The sequence below is a fragment of the Drosophila obscura genome, unplaced genomic scaffold (genome assembly GCF_018151105.1).
Source record: "Drosophila obscura isolate BZ-5 IFL unplaced genomic scaffold, ASM1815110v1 contig_4, whole genome shotgun sequence".
NCBI lineage: Eukaryota > Metazoa > Arthropoda > Insecta > Diptera > Drosophilidae > Drosophila > Drosophila obscura.
Genome location: NW_024542828.1, coordinates 3,873,847 through 3,893,334, shown reverse-complemented (window position 1 = coordinate 3,893,334; position 19,488 = coordinate 3,873,847). Strand labels below are relative to the sequence as shown.

At 45.7% G+C, this 19,488-nt stretch overlaps 4 protein-coding genes and 1 long non-coding RNA gene across 11 annotated transcripts in view; 3 read left to right on the top strand and 2 right to left on the bottom strand.

Annotated features, from left to right (window-relative positions):
- LOC111071075 (homeotic protein proboscipedia) overlaps positions 1-6,849 on the top strand; it is a 36,317-nt gene extending 29,468 nt beyond the window's left edge. For 5 of the 7 annotated variants that reach the window (XM_041595105.1, XM_041595107.1, XM_022362202.2 and 2 more), the window contains 6 exons: positions 2,889-3,046; positions 3,317-3,431; positions 3,822-3,953; positions 4,019-4,191; positions 4,253-4,977; positions 6,252-6,849. In XM_041595105.1, coding sequence (XP_041451039.1) covers positions 2,889-3,046; positions 3,317-3,431; positions 3,822-3,953; positions 4,019-4,191; positions 4,253-4,977; positions 6,252-6,786 — 1,838 coding nt within the window. In that variant the 3' untranslated portion in view covers positions 6,787-6,849. The remainder of the gene's footprint in view (positions 1-2,888; positions 3,047-3,316; positions 3,432-3,821; positions 3,954-4,018; positions 4,192-4,252; positions 4,978-6,251) is intronic. The other 2 variants (XM_041595108.1, XM_041595106.1) reach the window with 1 other exon arrangement.
- A 2,627-nt stretch (positions 6,850-9,476) lies between these two features.
- On the bottom strand, positions 9,477-9,893 carry LOC111071190. Its single transcript, XR_002607462.2, has 2 exons — positions 9,746-9,893; positions 9,477-9,690 (listed from the first exon to the last, which is right to left on the bottom strand). It is a non-coding gene; the product is annotated as an uncharacterized LOC111071190 (long non-coding RNA).
- Positions 9,894-11,488: 1,595 nt separating this feature from the next.
- Positions 11,489-12,380, bottom strand: LOC111071116 (larval cuticle protein A3A-like). The gene is made up of 2 exons (XM_022362277.2): positions 12,305-12,380; positions 11,489-12,220 (listed from the first exon to the last, which is right to left on the bottom strand). The coding sequence occupies exons 1-2, from the start codon at positions 12,314-12,316 to the stop codon at positions 11,501-11,503; spliced, it is 732 nt and encodes a 243-aa protein (XP_022217969.2). The 5' UTR covers positions 12,317-12,380; the 3' UTR covers positions 11,489-11,500.
- A 1,463-nt stretch (positions 12,381-13,843) lies between these two features.
- LOC111071152 (larval cuticle protein A2B) lies at positions 13,844-14,583 on the top strand. The gene is made up of 2 exons (XM_022362325.2): positions 13,844-13,903; positions 13,964-14,583. Exons 1-2 carry the CDS (start codon positions 13,892-13,894, stop codon positions 14,558-14,560), a joined length of 609 nt encoding a protein of 202 aa, XP_022218017.2. The 5' UTR covers positions 13,844-13,891; the 3' UTR covers positions 14,561-14,583.
- Positions 14,584-17,233: 2,650 nt separating this feature from the next.
- Positions 17,234-18,206, top strand: LOC111071126 (cuticle protein 18.6). The gene is made up of 2 exons (XM_022362289.2): positions 17,234-17,311; positions 17,413-18,206. The coding sequence occupies exons 1-2, from the start codon at positions 17,300-17,302 to the stop codon at positions 18,127-18,129; spliced, it is 729 nt and encodes a 242-aa protein (XP_022217981.2). The 5' UTR covers positions 17,234-17,299; the 3' UTR covers positions 18,130-18,206.
- The last annotated feature ends 1,282 nt before the right edge of the window (positions 18,207-19,488 follow it).

The following is a 19,488-nucleotide window of genomic DNA, read 5'->3' as shown; positions in this document are numbered from 1 at the left end:
CCCCGGCTTTTCGTTGGCCTTCTTTGTAGAGAGGTTTTTGTGGGTTTCCCCAAATAGAAACATAAATTTCCCAGTAGCAGCAGCAGCAGCAGAAGAAGGTCCTTGGTCCTTGGTCCTTGGGCGTAGGGGATGAACGGACAACGAGTGCGTTTAAGTGTTAACATGTAAACGATGCTGTTGAAGCAGTTAATAAGTGTATCCCTACCCCCAACCACCTCAAAAAGGGCTGTAAATCATGCAAAAGTGTTTCCTCTGCTGTCTGCCTGAATTTTGCTATTGAAATTAATTTTATTTCCAAGCACTACAGAGATTTACGAGCAAATAATAGCCAACTGATGATTTCTAATATTTAAGTTGAAGTGAAAATCCCAGAGTCCAGAGTCTGAGGGCCACAAAACCCAATCCAATCCCCAAAAGCTGCTGCAAAGTATTCTGTCCTATCCTCCTTCGTTTGTAGTTTTGCTGATAAGTTTCCATTTTGACTTTTCCGGCATTTCATCCATGCTGATGACATTTCCAATGTCTCTACGGCTAGGGCTACGGCTACGGCTGCCTGCCTGTGCTCCACTGCCTCTGCCTGCTCCTCCTGCTTCATCTCTGGGGCCATGACAAAACAAAATTCATTTTGTAATTTCCAAGCCACCTCTAGAAAAGCGAGAGAGAGCCAGGAACCAGAACCAGAGGCAGAGGCAGAACCAAAGGCAGCGACCAGGCCAGAGCAGGCAGCTGTCATTTGCTTTTTGGGAGTGTTGGTTGGGTGGCTGGGTGGTGCATTGGTTTCGCTGTTGATTCCATTTTGACCAGGCTGCAGAAATTGCACTCAACTTGGCTGCTGCCTAGAATCTTTCCCTCCCTCTATGTGTGGCACTTTCGAGAGGGGCTTGGGTTCGGGTTTGGGTTTTAGAAAATTATCTTTTTGCTTGTCGTCGCCAAAAAGGAAATCATATTTTCTGCTTTTGTGCACTTTACTTTTCAGTTTTCCCTCTGGCTGACTGCCGTTTTGGGCTCTGCCTGAGTGCCTGCCTGACTGCCTGCCTGCCTGCCTGCGCCTGGCCACCTCACTCGCTCGCTCGCTCGCTCGTAAACAGTTTTCGGCTGCAACTTTTGTGCGAAATTTATGCTTTCATTCCGTATCTATATCTCTGGGCACTTTTCGCACAAGTACGAGTACCCAAAGTACACGGTACTCGCACTCCCGCTCCACTCCACTCCCGCCTCCGGGCTTCGTTCTGGGGAAATGGCCTGGCCTCCCTCCCTCTCCTATCCTCTCCTCTCACCACGCTGTCAGTGTGTGTGCCCCACCAGGTGGTGTTTATGGCATCCGCTTTGCGAGTATTGATGAAGGAACCAACCAAACCGAACCCCGAGTGTTCGCTTCGCATCTGTAATTCAATCAGTGTCTATGTCTGGCTCCTGGCTCGTGGTCCTGCCTGCCCCACCCACCGACCCATCGCTGGCACCCACTGCTGCCATTTTCCGCTATTGAGACTCTGTTTACGCAGCTCGTTCAACTGGAAATTTGTGCTGTTGCCAAAAAAAAAAAACAGAAAACTCGCGAAAATACTTATAAGAAAAATATTTTGCAATCGCATCAATGCAAATAAGGTGTGGCGAATCTCAATGGAGAAGTGTGGGGTGTGGTTTAAAGTAAAGGAATCAAATGTTCAGTGTTTCCTAAAATGATATGCGCATTTCTTTACTACTCAATGCGACTTTTATTTGGGGGGGAATGGCACATTTATTTCAATTCGTTCAAGTAGAAATAACTTTTTCACGATCTTCCGTCATTCGAAATTGTGTGAAGTTAAGCAAGAGAAAAGTTTTGCAGAGATTTTATGTAAAGCAAAGTTAAGGGTGGAAAGGGGATCAAGGATTATGGTATCAAGTTATATATCAAGGTATTATGACAGTCAATACTCCTTAGCTTAGGGATAACAGCAACAGCATAGCATAATTTTCTGTATTTTAATTAGTATTTTTATTTCTTATTATTATAATATTTATTTAGTATTTTACAGTATTTTTTTTATTTCTATTTGTATTTTTAATATAATTAATTTTTTATCTCGGGTGAAATTTCTTAAGTATTACTGTGTGGTATTCATATTTAATTTTCTAGTATTCATCTGGTATTTCTCTTTTTAATAGTCACCCTGATCTCACGAATAAACCATATACTTATTGTCTCTCAGTACTACAACGATTTTGTTGTGGTTTCGCCTACTTTTGAGCGTAAAATTCCCATTGAAACAAGAGAAATTTGTAACGCAATGATTTTCCATCGATGTACAGCCAAAAATCTGAATATCATTCCGTGCAGCATTTCCCTCACTTCACACTTTATTCAAATGAAGTTCTCATCTCATTTGCCCTGCCGCCTGGAAGCGATGTTCCCATGCTGGTTACTGCCGCCTATCCATCCGCTGATTGCGGCTTCTGTTCGGTAGCCAAACTACTTGAGAGCCGCAGCGGCGGCGTCTCTGTGGCTATGTCTCTCCATCACCGATTGATTGATTAGATTTTTGTTAATTACTTAACGCTCTCGGTGCTCGGAGGTTTTTCCTGAGCTGCGAAACAGCAAAACTTACCGCCGCGGCATCAGCTGCAGTATTTTGATTTTGGGTGGAAGGTAGTGGTGGCGAATCTTTGGAAAAGTTGCTGCCATTTCTATTGAATTAGTTATGCTCGGTGACGAACTGATGGATTGATTACACAAAGAGATAGATAGAGAGATTGAGAGAGGGACTTTAAGTAAACTTATCGTACAGCAAATGCAAGAATGTGAAGGTACATGGTATATGGTTTGGCAACACCAAGCTGGACAGATAGAAAAATTCACATTCACTCTCCAAAGTCTCAAAGAACAAAATGCAATTTCTCAATTGCAGCTGAATTCGTTCCAGAAAATGGCCTGCCCCGACGCCTCCGCACCGCGTACACGAACACCCAGCTGCTGGAGCTGGAGAAGGAATTCCACTTCAATAAATATTTATGCCGCCCAAGGAGAATCGAGATAGCAGCCAGCCTGGACCTAACCGAGCGACAGGTGAGTCGCTCCGCACCGCTCCCCATTCTTGGCAGCTCTCTGCAGAATGTATTCCAATGTATTCCGCCAATCCAATTTTGTGCGCAGCAGCAGCTTGCACCTCTCTGAAGGAATTCCATTATTTCGCTGACAAATTGCATGCAGCGCAGGGTTGACAGGCGGTTACTGCCTTCTCTCATTCCTGTCTGGCTTCCTCTACTTTTTAATTGCACACCTTGACGCCTGGAGTGAAGTTGAACTAATCTAATTTTGGTGTGTGTGTTTTTGCAGGTAAAAGTTTGGTTTCAAAACCGCCGCATGAAACACAAGCGGCAAACGCTCTCAAAAACGGACGATGAGGACAATAAAGACAGCCTCAAAGGTGACGATGATCAATCCGACAGCAGTAAGTAACCCATATAAAACATATATATTTCCTGCCTTCCGAGCACCTCTGACATATATCCCTAAAGGATACACGAAACTGTACCGCACACTCTCAATCGAACTCTTCCTTTGGGATCATCGCGGTATCCAACCAACAAGTTGTTCCACTTTTACTTTTCCCTTTCCGCCTGTGGTTTTGCGTTGAGAGGCTTTTAAGGAGAAGAGTAAAAGATGCTGTAGCTTATCAATCATTGTCAGTGGTGCCACGGCTGCTAACCCCTTTCGCGTGAGAGTTTTCGGTCCTCCGCCCTCCAGCCTTCAAGCTTCACTTATGAAAACAAATCATCAATTTTCTGCTGCTAGTAGATGTGTATACTGATTCGCCTTTTGTTTTACCTTTAATGCCCAGACTCCAATTCGAAGAAATCGTGTCAAGGCTGCGAACTGCCCTCCGATGATATACCCGATTCGACGTCCAATTCCCGGGGACACAACAATAATACGCCGAGTGCCACCAACAATAATCCCAGTGCGGGCAGTCGTAAGTTTATTTTATAGCTCAAAAAATGTGTATCAAAACTCATAGCGAACATTTCTTTCCCTAAGTGACACCCAATTCCTCTTTGGAAACAGGCATCTCATCGAATCTGCTTGGCAGCACCACCGTATCCGCCTCGAATGTGATCAGTGCCGACTCCAGTGTGGCCTCCAGTGTCAGCCTGGACGAGGACATCGAGGAGAGCAGTCCCATTAAAGTCAAGAAGAAAGATGAGAGTCAGGTAAGGATTAGCCCATATTCGCCGCCTGAAAATCCTCATTAATATACAAATCTCTCTGCAGGTCATCAAAAAGGAGGCCGTGTCCACCTCATCGAAGGCATCGCCATTTGGCTATGAGAGCTCTACGCCGAGCTTGGTCAGCTTTCGGCGGGACTCGGATGCCGTCATCGCCTCCGCCAATCCTCCCCCAGCAAAGGGCAAGAAACGTTACCAGAATAATGCCAATGCTATTGCCACGCCCACACCCCTCACTGATAGTAATAGTGGTGGAAATGTTGGTGCCGGTGCTGGGGGTGGTGCCTCAGCTGGTGGCTATTTCCCTGGCTACTATCCTAGTCCCAAGCAGCAAATGCAACAGCAGCAACACCAACAGCAGCTGCACCCGCAACAGCAGCAGCATCACCTGCAACACCAGCAGCAATTGCAACAGCAACAGTTGCAATTGCAACAGCAGCAGCAGCAGCATGCCCTAACGTACAATGGCTATGAGAGCAGCTCCCCCGGCAGCTACTATCCCCAGCAGCAGGCTCAGCTGACGCCGCCACCCCAAGCGGTGGTAGGAGGAGCAGTGGGCCACCAGGTGCAACAGCAGCAGCCACAGCAGCACGAGCATCAGTTTTATTACAACTACAACGACACCAACGGCAGTGCGTACATGAACCACCAACAGCAGCAGCCACAGCCACAGGAGTTTTATTACAACTACAACGACACCAACGGCAGTGCGTACATGAACCACCAGCAACAGCAGCAGCAGAAACAACAGGCTCCAATTAATCACCAGCAGTAAGTACAGATTACTCTTTAAATTTAATTTGAAACTTTTCAATTGGGCATTGACGAGTTTTTACACCCGTACTCAAAAAGAGTTAAGGGGAAAATTAGATTTGTGGTAAAAGTGGATGTGTGCAACGCAGAAAAGGAAACGTTTCCGACCCCATAAAGTATAGTATAAAGTATATTCTTGATTATTATCAATAGCCGAGTCGATATAGCCATGTCCGTCCGTCCGTTTGTCCGTCTGTCCGTCTTGATGAGCGCCTAGATCTCAGAGACACACTGCCGCACTCTGCCGCTGCACATCTGCGCGAGCTCCCTCTAGCGGAGAAGATGTGGTACATGTAGAACTAGAGCAACAATATTTTTTTTTCCAGACCTATGTGATATCACACTGCTACAAGTGTATTTCAAAAATTTTCCCCGCCCCCTTCCGCCCACACAAAGGACGCAAGTCTGTGGCAGGTACAATTTTAAAGATACGATAAAACTAATCGCAGTATCGTAGAGAATGACCATATCTACCAGATTGCCGAAACTGAATCAGATCGGATCATAATTATAGCCAGAATGAAGAAATTAATTTTCAGTTGCTTTCCCCGCCTCCTACACCAAGGACCCGCTACTCATTATCTTTCTCGCTCGCACACTCTGCCGCGTTCAGTGCGCGAGCGCCCTCTAGCGGAGAAGATGTGGTACATGTAGAATCTACATGTTAGATGTAGAATATACATTGTAGATGTAGTTAACAGGTGCAGCAAAAAAATGTAATATGCAAATTGTTTTAAAATTCTACATAAATCATAAGCTCACAAATTTATATACTGACTGAGCGACTCACACGTTCCTTCACGTATTTTTTTTAATGTTAAATTAACACTAACATTGTAAAAGAAAGCTTTGGAAACACGCTGTTAGTCTTTGGCAACATGTTAAGTTGTTGGCAACATGCTATTTTATAAATTGGCAGCATGTTACGCGTTGGCAACATGTTTGTAATAAATTGGCAGCATTTTAAGTTGTTGGCAGCCCGTTATATCGTTGGCAGCACGCTGTTAGTACACTGGCAACATGTTATTTTATAGAGGGGGCTTCAGTGGGTTAAGATCTCAGTATTCTTGGTCACACTGCACACTGTAGTTTTGTTTCGTTGGCTCGCTTAAAAGCTTAAAGCTTAAAGCTTAAAGCTTGCAACATATTCCGCAAGAACCGTTTCAACTCGTTTGAATTAAAATTAAAATTGAAAAAAATTATCACGCATTTCCTCGATTTTCTCTTTACAGACACATGCATCACCTGGGCACTGGCGAGGCATACAGCGCTCTTGGCTTGCAGATGGAGAACTGCGATGGCTACAACAATTTCGGCGGTCCAGGCAGCGCTGGCGCTGGTTCTGCGGTTGCTGGTGTTGCCGGCTACTACGAGGCGGGTCAACAGCCCCCTGTACCGCCCACCCACACGCACACCCATCACCCCCACCATCACGTTCAGGTGCAGGCGCAGGCGCATGCCCATCTCCATGCCCACCACAATCCCGCAGCAGCAGCCCAAGTGGGCGTTGGAGTGGGTGTAGGAGTGGGAGTTGTTCCTCCACCACCGCCGCCATCGCATATCCATGGCTTTCCACTGAACGGAGGAGGAGGAGGAGGAGGAGGACCGGCCATCCAGGGTCAGGCTTTTGTCAGCGGTGTAGGCAGTGCCGGAGGAGCAGGAGCTGCTGCGATCAGTGGCCTGGAGAACTCGAACAGCTCCTCGGATTTCAATTTTCTGAGCAATCTGGCCAATGACTTTGCACCCGAGTACTACCAACTCAGTTAGTTCGTGTAGAGAGAGGCGCCTGTACAGTTCTAGCCTAATTGCCCACCCCCTCGTTTGCCTATTTGTATGTGTATGTGTGTGTGTTTCTCTTCGATGTTGTAGCCACATAGCACATATCTGTAAATACTATCCTCTAAGAATAACCCATAACGAGTTCTATTCCATCTGTATTTAGAATAAAATAAAACGAAATTTGGTACAGTTTGCTTTTGGCTACAAGTCAAATAGACAATTCAATTCCCACTTGGAAAACTCCGTTCAGACCTAAAAGAAAACCCCGGAAAACTGTAAATAGCTAGAAAAATTCAAACAACTAATAAAACAAATATTCAAACACCAGAAAACATCTCTCTTAAAACTAAGCAATTAAAATAATTTCTTACTTTTGTTTGTTGATTTTTGTAAATATTTAAAAGTAGCATAAATCAAAAGTTTGAAATCAAAATTTGAATCGCTCCCTCGATTCAAGTGCAATTTCTCTTTCAAGAAATATGATTCAGATTTATAAGGAACACCCTCAATTATTTCAATGTTTGTAATGTTTGTATGTTGCCTTTAAAATTCCTCCATAAAAATACACCATAACTAATTAAATAAAATATGGCTTAAAATATATCTTTGTAAGGAGAAAGAATAAAAACTAATTAAGATATGAATACAAATATGAAAACAGCAATTGAGTTCACATCTTGTGTCTGTTACAACTTCCTTAATCTTCCATTTAGGGTGCAGTAGCAATACATACAGACATCCACAGCCATTGACAACCGATGATGGATGGGGTGGAATGGTTGGCAATGGTTCGAAAGGGAACTTAAGGCCATATCCCGCTGCTTTTCAACATTTTGGGATTACGTATTACGTATTCCACTGGCAAACAATGGCTGAAACAAATCTCTTTTCAAAAAGGGGAAAAGAAATAGTTGAAGAAATTCCAAAACTAAACATGAAATTTTTACATCTCTCAGGGATAACTTTTAATACATTTTTTTAGCAGCAAGAAAAAATGTTGATTTGATTAAGGAAAGTGCCAAAAATTCATGGTTCATTTAAACAATTCACATGAGATGAGATGCAGGCAAACAGAAGAACAGAATAGAACAGAACATAGAGCATTTTCAACAGCTTTTTCCCTGGAGAGTGGCGAGCCTCCCTCCGACTCCGAGGCTCATTCGTCAACCAGCATTTTTGGGTTTTTGCCTGTCAACGTTTTGAAGGTAGATTCGGGTGGCAGAGAGAGAGAGAGAGAGAGAGAGTGTGTCTGGACCAGGCACCAGGAACAGGACTAAGCCACATGATGCACATGTCCCATGTCCCATATCCCAGTCCTCAGTCCTCCCATGTCGTCGACTACGCACAATTCTGACAGTGGCGGTGAAAATTTAAGATTGATCACCAGGGCCGAGTGTTTGCTGGAAATTGGTTGAGCTGTTTGGGTGTCCCTTGTCCCCCATGCCCCTGTCGATGTCCGTCCAATATCCGTATCCGTGTTCATGTCGAGTGCAGGCTAAAACCTAAATAATGTCACCAGAATTTCTGTCCCAAAGGACATGCATAGGGAGCTGCCCAACTGTCGACTGTCTGGCCAAATTAATTTAATTAACAGACCACTCCAGCACGATTCCATAGCACCGCTCTCTAAGGTCGCAACGAAACGAATTTGTATCGAAAATCATAAAAAATAATCACTTCAGTAGCCAACAGCTGGCCGTCAACAGTGCCGAAGCAGCAGCCGCAGCTACACCGTATCGTATCGCTGAAGATACAATTGTATCTATTGGACAACTGTTGAAAAAAAGATAAGTTGTGGAGCTTGTTAATTACAATTTAGTTTTGCTTAATTTCTGAAGGGAAACCCTCGGACTTAACTCGGTTTGGAATTTTGTTTTTATTAATCGACGCGGCGAATGCAATGTACAAACGGCTAAGCGCTGAAAATAGTTTATGGCCATTACAATTACAAATTCCATAGCCCGGTAACCGGGCTTAACCAGGCTAGGCTGCTGCTGCTGCTGTTGCTGTGTCTCAAATAATGCCAATTAAACTTGCACACCGAAAAACCAGTTCACTTACCATTTTACCATTTTTCTTAGACATTTTTTACCCTTTTTGATGTATTTTATTGTGCTTTATTTTTGGCAGTAGCACTGGTGGCACCTGTGTGCCGTAAAACCTTTAAAATCTGCTGACTGTACAGGGCACTCATATGGTAGCTCTGTCATAGTTATAGGCTGTGACTTGGGCCCTGTCTCTGACTCTGTCTCTGACTCTGGCCTGACCTTGATATACATACAATTATTGTTAGCATTGCGGCCTTTCTTGTAGGGCAATCATAACGAAATGTTTTCATGCATTTGGTTCAGCGATTTCTTTGATCCAAACCCAAAGAAAAGTAAAAGTCCAAAAGGGACCCAAAAGTGTCTTGCGGACACGTTCAAACAAAATCCCAATAAATCCTTTGATCCCGAAAAAAGCAACACTCTCTTTTAGATTTTTTTGTTTTTTACTTTTTTTGGTAGCCTATTGTTGTCTTTTGTTTATTGTTTACACCTAAACTTAAACACAAATGTGAATTTTGTCCAAAGTTCCGAAACGCCGTTTGGTGGGGTGTTGCTTGCTGGATGGATGGATGGTTGTATGGATGGATGGATGGATGGGTGTGGTGCGACCTTCCAACGATTCAATGTTTCGTGATGAGGGCCAAAAAGGTGTGCGGGCGCCAGTGTGCTAGCTAGCTCCGTTTAGATTCTGGCCTAATGATCATCCTAGAATTGTTTTTTTTTGTGTGTATTAGATTGGGCGATGGATTTGCTGGAAGTGGCACAGACTGGACCAAAATCGAAAGGATTTTCCTGGCATTATTTTGAGTACGCCGCTGGCTGACATCGAAGAGATAGGGGAAATCTGTAAGCACTCAAATGTTAATTCCTTTATAATTGTTCTTAATTGCAGGGATTACCTCTAGACGTCTGCCATTTGATGGACTGGGCGCAAACTGCATCCAAAAGTACGTTATCCAAAAGGTAAGTTTTTGCTGGTCCCGGCTACACCCCAAAGGCGCGATCGCAAGCTGCTCCTGTGCCCAACCTCTTGGACTCAACACAAAACACTGAATGAGCTTCCAGAACGGAGAGGTGCACTATTTATACGACAGCCTCTGGACAGAGTGAGAGAGAGGGAGGGCCGAAAGCCAGTTTTACCCCCTGCTTGAGGTTCGACGATCCTTAAACTCACTTCATCGGTTTTTGTTTTTTTTCTTGCTTTCGTCTCGATTCGTCTCTCATCTCATCTCTCCTCTCCTTTTGTTTTTTTTTTTTCAGAGCTTGTGCTTTCTGTTTTTGTTCGGCTGCATTGTCAGTTCTCATTGTTGTTGCTCCAAGATAATGATGATGATGAAGTTGAGAAGGGTTCGGCCGCTATCGATGAAGAGTCCAGCCATTCAGCACCCAAAAATCTGAAAATCTTCCACTTGATTAGTCAGTTAAATCGCATTGGCAAAAGGGGTTAAGTGAGCAGTTGGCTAGCTGAGTTTGGAGAACTTTCAACCTTGGATCGCCCCTCTAGAATTCAGAATTGTTCTTCAACAGCAGCAGGCAGCAGCAGCAGGTGTTCCACATAGACCAGACCAGTCCCACATAAATTCCTATCCAACTGTGGGAAGCTAGCGGAAGCAGAACAGAACAGAACTGAGCCCTTAAAACTTCAGCTAGAACTCCAAAGAGCGAAACTGAAACTGAAACAGAAACTAAATCGAAAGTCTCCATGAAATCGCATTTATCATTCATGCAAGTAAAGTCATGACCCCATAATTTCCGTTTTATATTACAAACAACAGATAAAAGCGAGAAGGGATTCTTCTTCTGTGAATTGCGGTAGAGGAGTCCGAGTTTGAGTCCTTCGTCCATTCAAATGGAAATCTGCAAGACAAAGCAAACGAATCTGTGTCTGCCCCTTCAGACAAAACAGACAGAGAGGAACGGGGCCTAGGGTTAGGGATCGGCATCGGGATCGTTCAGCGGAATGATCAAGCAGGCCAAAGCAGTTCGTTGCCCTCGAGCGAGCATCGCATCGCATCCTTAAAGGACCGCGCAAAACAAAAGTCCCGGCGAGACACTGGACTGCAGCAGCAGCACCACAGGAATTGCATCGCTCTACGCGTAAGATTGCAGCAGCAGCAGCAGCGGCAGCAATCCTTTTTTTTTAGTCGAGTCCTATGATGTCTGTGAACTTTTTCCGTTGTCCGACACAAACAAGTTATGAAAAAAAACGAACAGCAAATAAATAAAACAGCCAAACAGGATAATGTGAACGACCTTTGAGGGGTCCTCTACAGACAGGCAATTCCACGGACTCCGAGAGAAATACTCTGCTCAAGAAGGAGAGTTATTAAAATGGAACTTGTGGAATGTAAATTGAGAGAAAGAATACTCATATGTGGACTTCGAATGGCAGTGGCTTTAGTTAGAGTTAGAACTCAATATTCATTAGCCGAAAAGTGAATTCTGCCAAGAACAATTCTCTTAATTCATAGGAAGAATATCTGCTTGAGGGAAATCTTTAAGTGGGAAAGAAAACACTCCTTTTATGTATCTTTCATGATTTGTATGTCGTATGCATTTTGTTTATTGGTGCTGTCAATAAATAAATGTAGGATCAGTAATATAATAAAGCCAACAATTCTATGTACAACTCAGAGGCATGTCCTACGATGGTCCTAGTGGTGGTAGCTAACGGCGGGGGCAGCGTACGTGGAGTAGTGGGCAGCGGGCGCAGAGTATGTCACAGCTGGGGCGGCATGAGCGTAGTGGGCAACGGGAGCGGGGGCAGCATAAGAGGTATACTGGGCAGCGGGAGCGGCATAGTGGGCCACGGGAGCGGGGGCAGCATACGATGTGTACTGAGCAGGAGCAGCGTAGTGAGCCACGGGAGACACAGTCTTGACGATAGCGGGAGCAGCATAGGACTGGTAGGCGGGAGCCACAGTCTTCACGACAGCGGGAGCGGCGTAGTGGGTGGGGGCAGCATAGTGGGCCACGGGAGCGGCAATGGTCTTCACAACGGGAGCAACAGCGACGGCCTTGACGAGGGGCTCACGATTGACGACGGCATTGAATCCATTGATGGGATCGGCAGTGTAGGACACAGTGCGCTTGTAGCCGTCGGCATCGATCAGGGAGTACTCTCCGCGGACGACATCTCCGTCGCGCTCCTCCACCTGTCCCTTGTTGTCGCCGGTCAGCTTGTCATCGACTCCGTAGGAGAAACGGTACTGGGGATGGGGATCGTATTCCTCGGCAGCCTTCACCACCACCTTCTGGGCCACAGCCACGGGAGCGGCATGGGCATAGGTGGCCACCGCTGGACCGGCGTGGTAGACCTGGGGAACGGCGTATCCGGCGCTGGCAACGGCCACGAAGGCAAGGGCGAAAACAAACTGCAAGTAGGAGAGTCGTAAGGGAAGGTGTAAGGTGTGAGGTAATCCATCGATCTGTGGGGGTGGGAGGCGGAGAGCACTTACCTTGAATGCCATTTCGGGAGGTGTGCGGTGGCTTTACTGTCTCTGGTTGGGTTCTTTACAGAAGTGAACTTGAGCTGCGAATGATACTTTTCTGGAAACAGACGTCAACTTTTATAGTAAATCAACTTTGCAGCTCTGCTCCGGATCTGCCACGATCTCTGATCTGATCTGCGCTGCTTTGTGCTGCTTGGCTCTGCTCTGCCTGCGAGTGAGCGTTTTATGTTCGCGGTGACAGCGAGAAATCTATTTAATGTTTCTCAGCTTTGAATGTACGTAAATTGCGGGGCAATAACTCGTACTTCCTGTTCGTGTGGCGCTAAGCTCTGTGGGTGTGCAAAATGCGAATGTTTTTGATTTGGTTTGATTTGGCTTGGTTCTTTTTTTTTGGCCAAAATATTCTGAAAACGAACAGCCCGAAGAGTGAGAGAAAGGTTATTGAAAAGGCTTGGCTCTAATTATGCTTAACTTTCGATTGCTAGCAAATTCATTGAACCAATCTCCTAATGCAGATCCGTTTTCAACGCCAAGCAAATGTCTGTGATCGTTCACACTTCTTTCAGCAGATATTCAATGCTATTCCTCCAGTTGTTTCATTCTTCTATCAGCGGATATTTACTCCTACATTTTTGAGAGCAGCTTAAGCTCTGTTAATCCTCTTGAGCGCTGAATGTGTCGTAAAACCCTGTAGATTGATTTTGATTATGATTATGATTAAGGTCTAGGCATATTATATAAGACTGGAGCAGAAAACATGTCCAGCTTCTTAGGGCAATATTTATCAAGGTTATTGAACTTCAGCTAGGGGATTAAAATGGTTTCCGTTATGGGTAGGGAATCAGACTCCATGGCAGCTTTTTACAGTGAAATTATTTACTAGAAAATAGTTCCACATTGGAGAGAGATTTCTGAGCATATTTTCCATTAAATGGAAGTCTGTTGGTCATCTTTCCTGGCAGAAATACTTAGCATATATTTTATGCATTTAGCATTAATCGAATTGAAGATCCTTCTTATATTTCCATTGCTTATATCTCAGCACCTCATTCCGATTACATCACACACTTATCAGCAATTTCGCACAATCAGAGCTCAACGAAGGCCACCCAACAACAGACCACTGCCGCAGCACCACATGTCGACGGTTCTCAAGTCCTCATCTCAGGCAAAGATCTGCGATAAATCCCCATTGCTATTAGTGGACGCAATCATCTCGCGCAGCCACCAATTTGTACGTGGGCAACTGGCAGAAGGGAAATCCCGAATCCTTTCTAAATAATTATGGCCATTGCACTTGGCCCGTCCCTCGACAATCGCCTCGACTCTCCACCTCTGCCACCACGACCTGCGTAAGCGTCTGCGTCAGCGTCTGCGTCAACGGCAGCACAGCAGTGACTGAGCGCTAATGTGGAGCATGATATGCAGAAGGCCACACGACGCTTAAGCACCTGCGTACAGCGCGGATCTGGTCGCCGAGGAAAGTGCATACGAGTGGCTATAAATACGCTGGCCAGGCCAGAAGCCATATCATTCAGCCCTCAGTCTCCCTTCAGCACAGAACCAACCCACAAACCCCAAAACCAAACCAAAATGGCATTCAAGGTGAGTTCTCCTCATGGCAGAGCGCTCCGGCAAACGATCTAATGAATCCCTCCGTTCCAGTTCGTCTTCGCCCTTGCCTTCGTGGCCGTTGCCAGCGCCGGATACGCCGTTCCCCAGGTATACCACGCCGGTCCAGCGGTGGCCACCTATGCCCATGCCGCTCCCGTGGCTGTGGCCCAGAAGGTGGTGGTGAAGGCTGCCGAGGAATACGATCCCCATCCCCAGTACCGTTTCTCCTACGGAGTCGATGACAAGCTGACCGGCGACAACAAGGGACAGGTGGAGGAGCGCGACGGAGATGTCGTCCGCGGAGAGTACTCCCTGATCGATGCCGATGGCTACAAGCGCACTGTGTCCTACACTGCCGATCCCATCAACGGATTCAACGCCGTCGTCAACCGCGTGCCCCTGGAGCATGTCAAGACTGTGGTGAAGACCGTCGCCGCTCCCGTGGCCCACTATGCTGCTCCCGCTGTCGCCCACTACGCCGCCCCCGCCGTGGTCAAGACCGTTGCTCCGGCCTACCACACCTATGCCGCCCCAGCTGTCGTCAAGACCGTTGCTCCCGTGGCTCACTATGCCGCTCCCAGCCACTACGCCGCTCCCGCTGCCACCTACACCTCGTATGCCACCCCCGCTGTCGCCTACCACCACTAAGTTCCATCCCAGCCATCCCCCATACCCCCACCCATGCCCTTCTTTGTTATAGTTATACGAATGCCCCCTAAAAATACACAAATATTTTCCACATAAAGAGAGTCTTTTCCTGTGCAACGACATCCGCCTCAAAGGATATATTCAGCCCTAGGCACAGGTCTGATTGGTCCGATTGGAGCTGGCAATTAAGTTCGGTTCATTAGGGCTCCACTCCACTCCATTCCATTGCCAATTAATTTGGCTGCGACATTGAAATTCCGAGCTCCAGTGGGGTTTCTTTTTCTTTCAATTATTCCATTTATCCGTTTGCTACACCCGCAACGACTTCGATTCGATTTGGCTCTGGCAATCGACCAATCGACCAATCCTATCAGCAATCAATAAATCAAAACAAATTCAGATCTGCGAGGCACATTCATACCAGTATGTCACGGATATCTGTAGCTCTGGTATATTCTCTTGTATTCTGTGGCAGGTCAGAGCACGTGGTCAGCAGCTTCCGGTTAGTGCTTAAACAATTCTCCAATTGTATCTAACGGATACACCGCTAGTGCCGGCTTTTCCAGCGTCAAGTTCAATTCCAATTCCAGTTCATGTTTCTATCATGACGTGGTGGCTTCAGTGGCTCAGCAACTGGTTTGACTCGCGACTCAGACACACGTCAGACAAGATCGAGTCTCGTATCTCGAATAGTTCTGATAATCTCATTTGTCGATTGTTGTTGGCCCACACCAATAAGAAGTAACAAATTCATTAATTAAAACATTGTATTTGAAAGTGAAATACATGAACTAAAATTAAAACGAGAAGGAACGTGTGAGTCGCTTCTGGGGACGCGACTCTACTTATACCCGTACTCAGTCAGTATATACATTTTTGTGCTTATGATTTTTAAGAATTTTAGAAAAAAAAAATTTTACATTTTACATTTTTTTTACTACATATGATATCTACATCTACATATACAATGTATATTCTACATCTAACATGTAGATTTTACATGTTCCAATTAGATTCTACATCTCCTCCGCTAGCGGTTGCTCGCGCACTGAACGCGGCAGAATGTGCGAGCGAGAAGGAAAATGAGATGCGTTGCCGGTGGCGGGAGGGGGAGGGGAAGCAACTGAAAATTAATTTCGTCATTCTGGCTATAATTATGATCCGATCTGATTCAGATTCAGCAATCTAGTAGATATGGGCATTCTCTACTATACTGCGTTTTTTGTTTTATCGTATCTTTAAAACTGTGCCTGCCACAGATTTTCGTCCTTTGTGTGGGCGGAAGGGGGCGGGGCGAAATTTTGAAATACACTTGTAGCAGTGTGATATCACATGAGTCTGGAAACCAAATTTGGTTTCTCTAGCTCTTATAGTCTCTGAGATCCAGGCGCTCATCGAGACGGACAGACGGACAGACGGACGGACGGACGGACGGACGGACGGACAGACAGACATGGCTATAACGACTCGGCTATTGATGCTGATCAAGAATATATATACTTTATGGGGTCGGAAAATTTTCCTTCTCTGCGTTACACACATCCACTTTTACCACAAATCTAATATACCCCTTAACTCTTTTTTGAGTACGGGTATAACTAAAAGTAAAGTGAACTGAAAGCGAAATTAAAACGGACACAGAAGCGGCCTTAAGGGGTCATTGATTCTTGGATAGATTCTGTAGATTGGAATTACTTTATCAGATGCCTACACCACCAAGAAATAGTTTCAATTGATTCATTAACTCAAAGATATTTCTCCAAGTTGCCATTCTTTAGATACTTCTTTTGATTAATCTTCTACGAGTAGTTATGAGCTTCCAATAAAATTCTTTAGCTTCCGAGCGAAGGCGGAATATTTTATTACATCATTTGGCAGAGAGTTGAGTCACTTTCCCACTGCCACTTTGACCATGATTGTGCACTTATCTATGCCGCAGTAATAGCTGTAATGGCAAGAGAGAAAAGCTTCAGTCCGAAAGCTTTGATTTTACTTGGGCATGGGTATTGATATGGGTATGGGTATGGGTAAGGTGACCATAGACCATACCACTTTTGTGGGTCATTCGCCAAAGGGGAGGCTAGAGTAGGAGATGGAGGTGTGTCTCTCATATGTATGTGCGTGTGTATGTGTATGTGTGTGTCAAGTGCATTGCTGGGGCATCGATCAAAGTGGGATTTATTGGGTTACTTACATGACTAGAGAGCACCGCAGCAGCCCCACAGCACCGTCCCCGATCCAAGTCCCCGACCCTGATCCCCAAGCAAGTTGCTCGCCTAAGTCTTTTGTTTGTAACGGGCCTTTGTTGTTGCTCTTGGCGTTTTGTCCGCTTATTCGTCTCTCCTTCTCTCCGTCTCAGTGCTCGCCTGTTCGCCTGATCGCTTGATCGCCTGTCCGCCTGTCCGTTCGTGTGTCCGTCCGTTTGCTTCATTCATAACAATAGCAAAATGGGTGTGACTCGTGGGTGCAAATCATTGGGCGGAAGAGCGAAGGAGAGGCAGACATGCAAATGAATTGAGATTGAAGTGATTTCTGTAAGCCAAAAAAACGTGAAAAAGTGAAAGAAAGGCCAGAAGAGACAATGGCCAAATGATGAGGTCTCGCTGCCCGGCTCCACACGAATATTTCGTCTATAAATACAAATGCAGCGACGAATGGATTATTATTCAAGGCACACACTCCACAGAAGGAGGACAAAGTTTCGCTTCTTTTGCCCAAATAACCTTAAACACTCGCAAAATGGCATTCAAGGTGAGTCTTGTGGCTGATGTAACCCACCGCTCTCGGGGCTTGGTAACAGCACTCCATTAATCCCGCACAATACTCGTTTCTAATCATGTTCCTGCCCGCAGTTGGTTGCACTCGTCGCCTGCTGCCTGGCAGCCGCCTCCGCTGGTATCATTCAACTGGAGCATCACGAGCAGCAGCAGCAGCCACAGCATGTCCTCTATCAGGCTCAGCCGCAGTACCAGCACCAGCACCAGCCGCAGCCACAGCATGTGCTCTACCAGAAGGCACATGATATCCATGCCCAAGGACACGAGGTCTACCCGGATGATCCCCATCCCAAGTACAACTTCGCCTACGATGTGCAGGACGCCCTCTCGGGCGATTCCAAGAGCCAGTCGGAGTCCCGCGACGGGGATGTGGTCCAGGGCGAGTACTCGCTGGACGATGCCGATGGTTTCCGTCGCACGGTGAAGTACACCGCCGACTCTGTCAACGGATTCAATGCCGTCGTCCACCGCGAGCCACTGGCCCATGTGCACCACAAGGTGGTGGCTGCTCCAGCTGCTGTCCAGTACCATCATGCCCCGACTGCTGTGATCAAGACGCCCGTGACTTATGCTGCTCCGGCACCCGCTTATGTGGCACCCACCTCCACCTATGCTGCTCCAGCGTACACCGCGCCCGCTTACACTGCTCCCGCCTACACCTCTCACTATGAGCAGCAACAGCAGCAGCAACAGCAGCAGCAGCATCAGGAGCAGGAGCACCAGCATAACTATGCCACCTACGAGACTCCAGCCCCTGCCCATGAGGCTCATGACTACTACCATCACCAGTAGGAGCAGATCCTACCCCTAGAGATCTGACAAGCGAAGTATTATCTATCCAGCATCCATTCCATTCCGATCTATCATTTACCACATTAATTTAGTTCTGTTGATTAGTTATATATATTATTGTACATATTTTGAATAAACTTTGATCAATGCCTACAAATTAATAGTTCTCCATTATTATATTAGAAGGTTGAAAGCGTATAAATATTAGCGATATAATGTCCAAAGTACGCTTTGAATTATCTTAAATATTTGTTGGATTTATGACTTTGAATTACTGCGGATTACTTACAGATAAATTCAGTATTTATTCGGGCTACTCAAGGCTATGAAAATATATCGCCAGACATATCTAATCCCTAAACAACAAACATGACTTGTAAAATTATGCACAGATTAGGCACATTCCATTGGAATACAAAGATCTTCTTAAGTAATCCAACCAAATCCACCAAATCACACAAATTTTGTATACAAACATATTCCCAATGATATGTGATATGTGGCGTAATGTGAGAACAATTGGCATTAATTTAATGAAGTGTGAAATTTACATATTAAGCACTAAGCACCACGACAGTGTTTCCCGATTGGTCATGATTCAATGCGAATTATTTTGTAGCCCGCTGCAGCAGCTCCACATTCGAAGACCGGTTTTTGGTGGGGTCTTGCTGGGGTCTGCTTTGCCAAAATATCCGGTAGCAACAATAGCACTTTTTGCAATTTTAATGTCGCACACAAATTGAATGTCAAATTACTTGTGGCATACCATACGATACGCGTACGGTATTGGCTCTGATATCAGTTTCGGTTTCGGCTTCGGCATTGGTTGGGGCCAAGCAAAGTCCGGCCAACTACGAGTATGACTCTGACTCGATCTTGAGGTATGTCCAATTGCAAGACAAGACATAATTTGCTCCACATTCCCACACAAAGGTCTAACGCAACCACATTAGCGGCCAAATGCCGGTTCGCCCTCGATGCTCTCGGCCTTTCGCTCCTCATTGTGTGGCTTTAGCTTTGGCTGTGGCTGTGGCTGTGGCGTTGGCAATGCGAGTGTGGATCGAGCGGCACTTGGGGTAATAATAATGGACAGCCTCGACAGCCATGCCCTGGCCACTGGCTATGGATTATGTCTTAAATTAAACTATAAATATTGTAGAATACAATTCGAGTTATACATTTTAAAGCAGGATATTTATTTCCAGCGAAACAAACAAAAGACTTAGACAAGGAACTCTGCCTGGAAGTAAGTCAGGTAAGGCATAGAAAAAATCCAAGCATTGCACTTGACACACAGATGCGCACACAGAGCCAGAGGCATAGATTTATTTATAGACAGACACACCTCCAACTCCTACT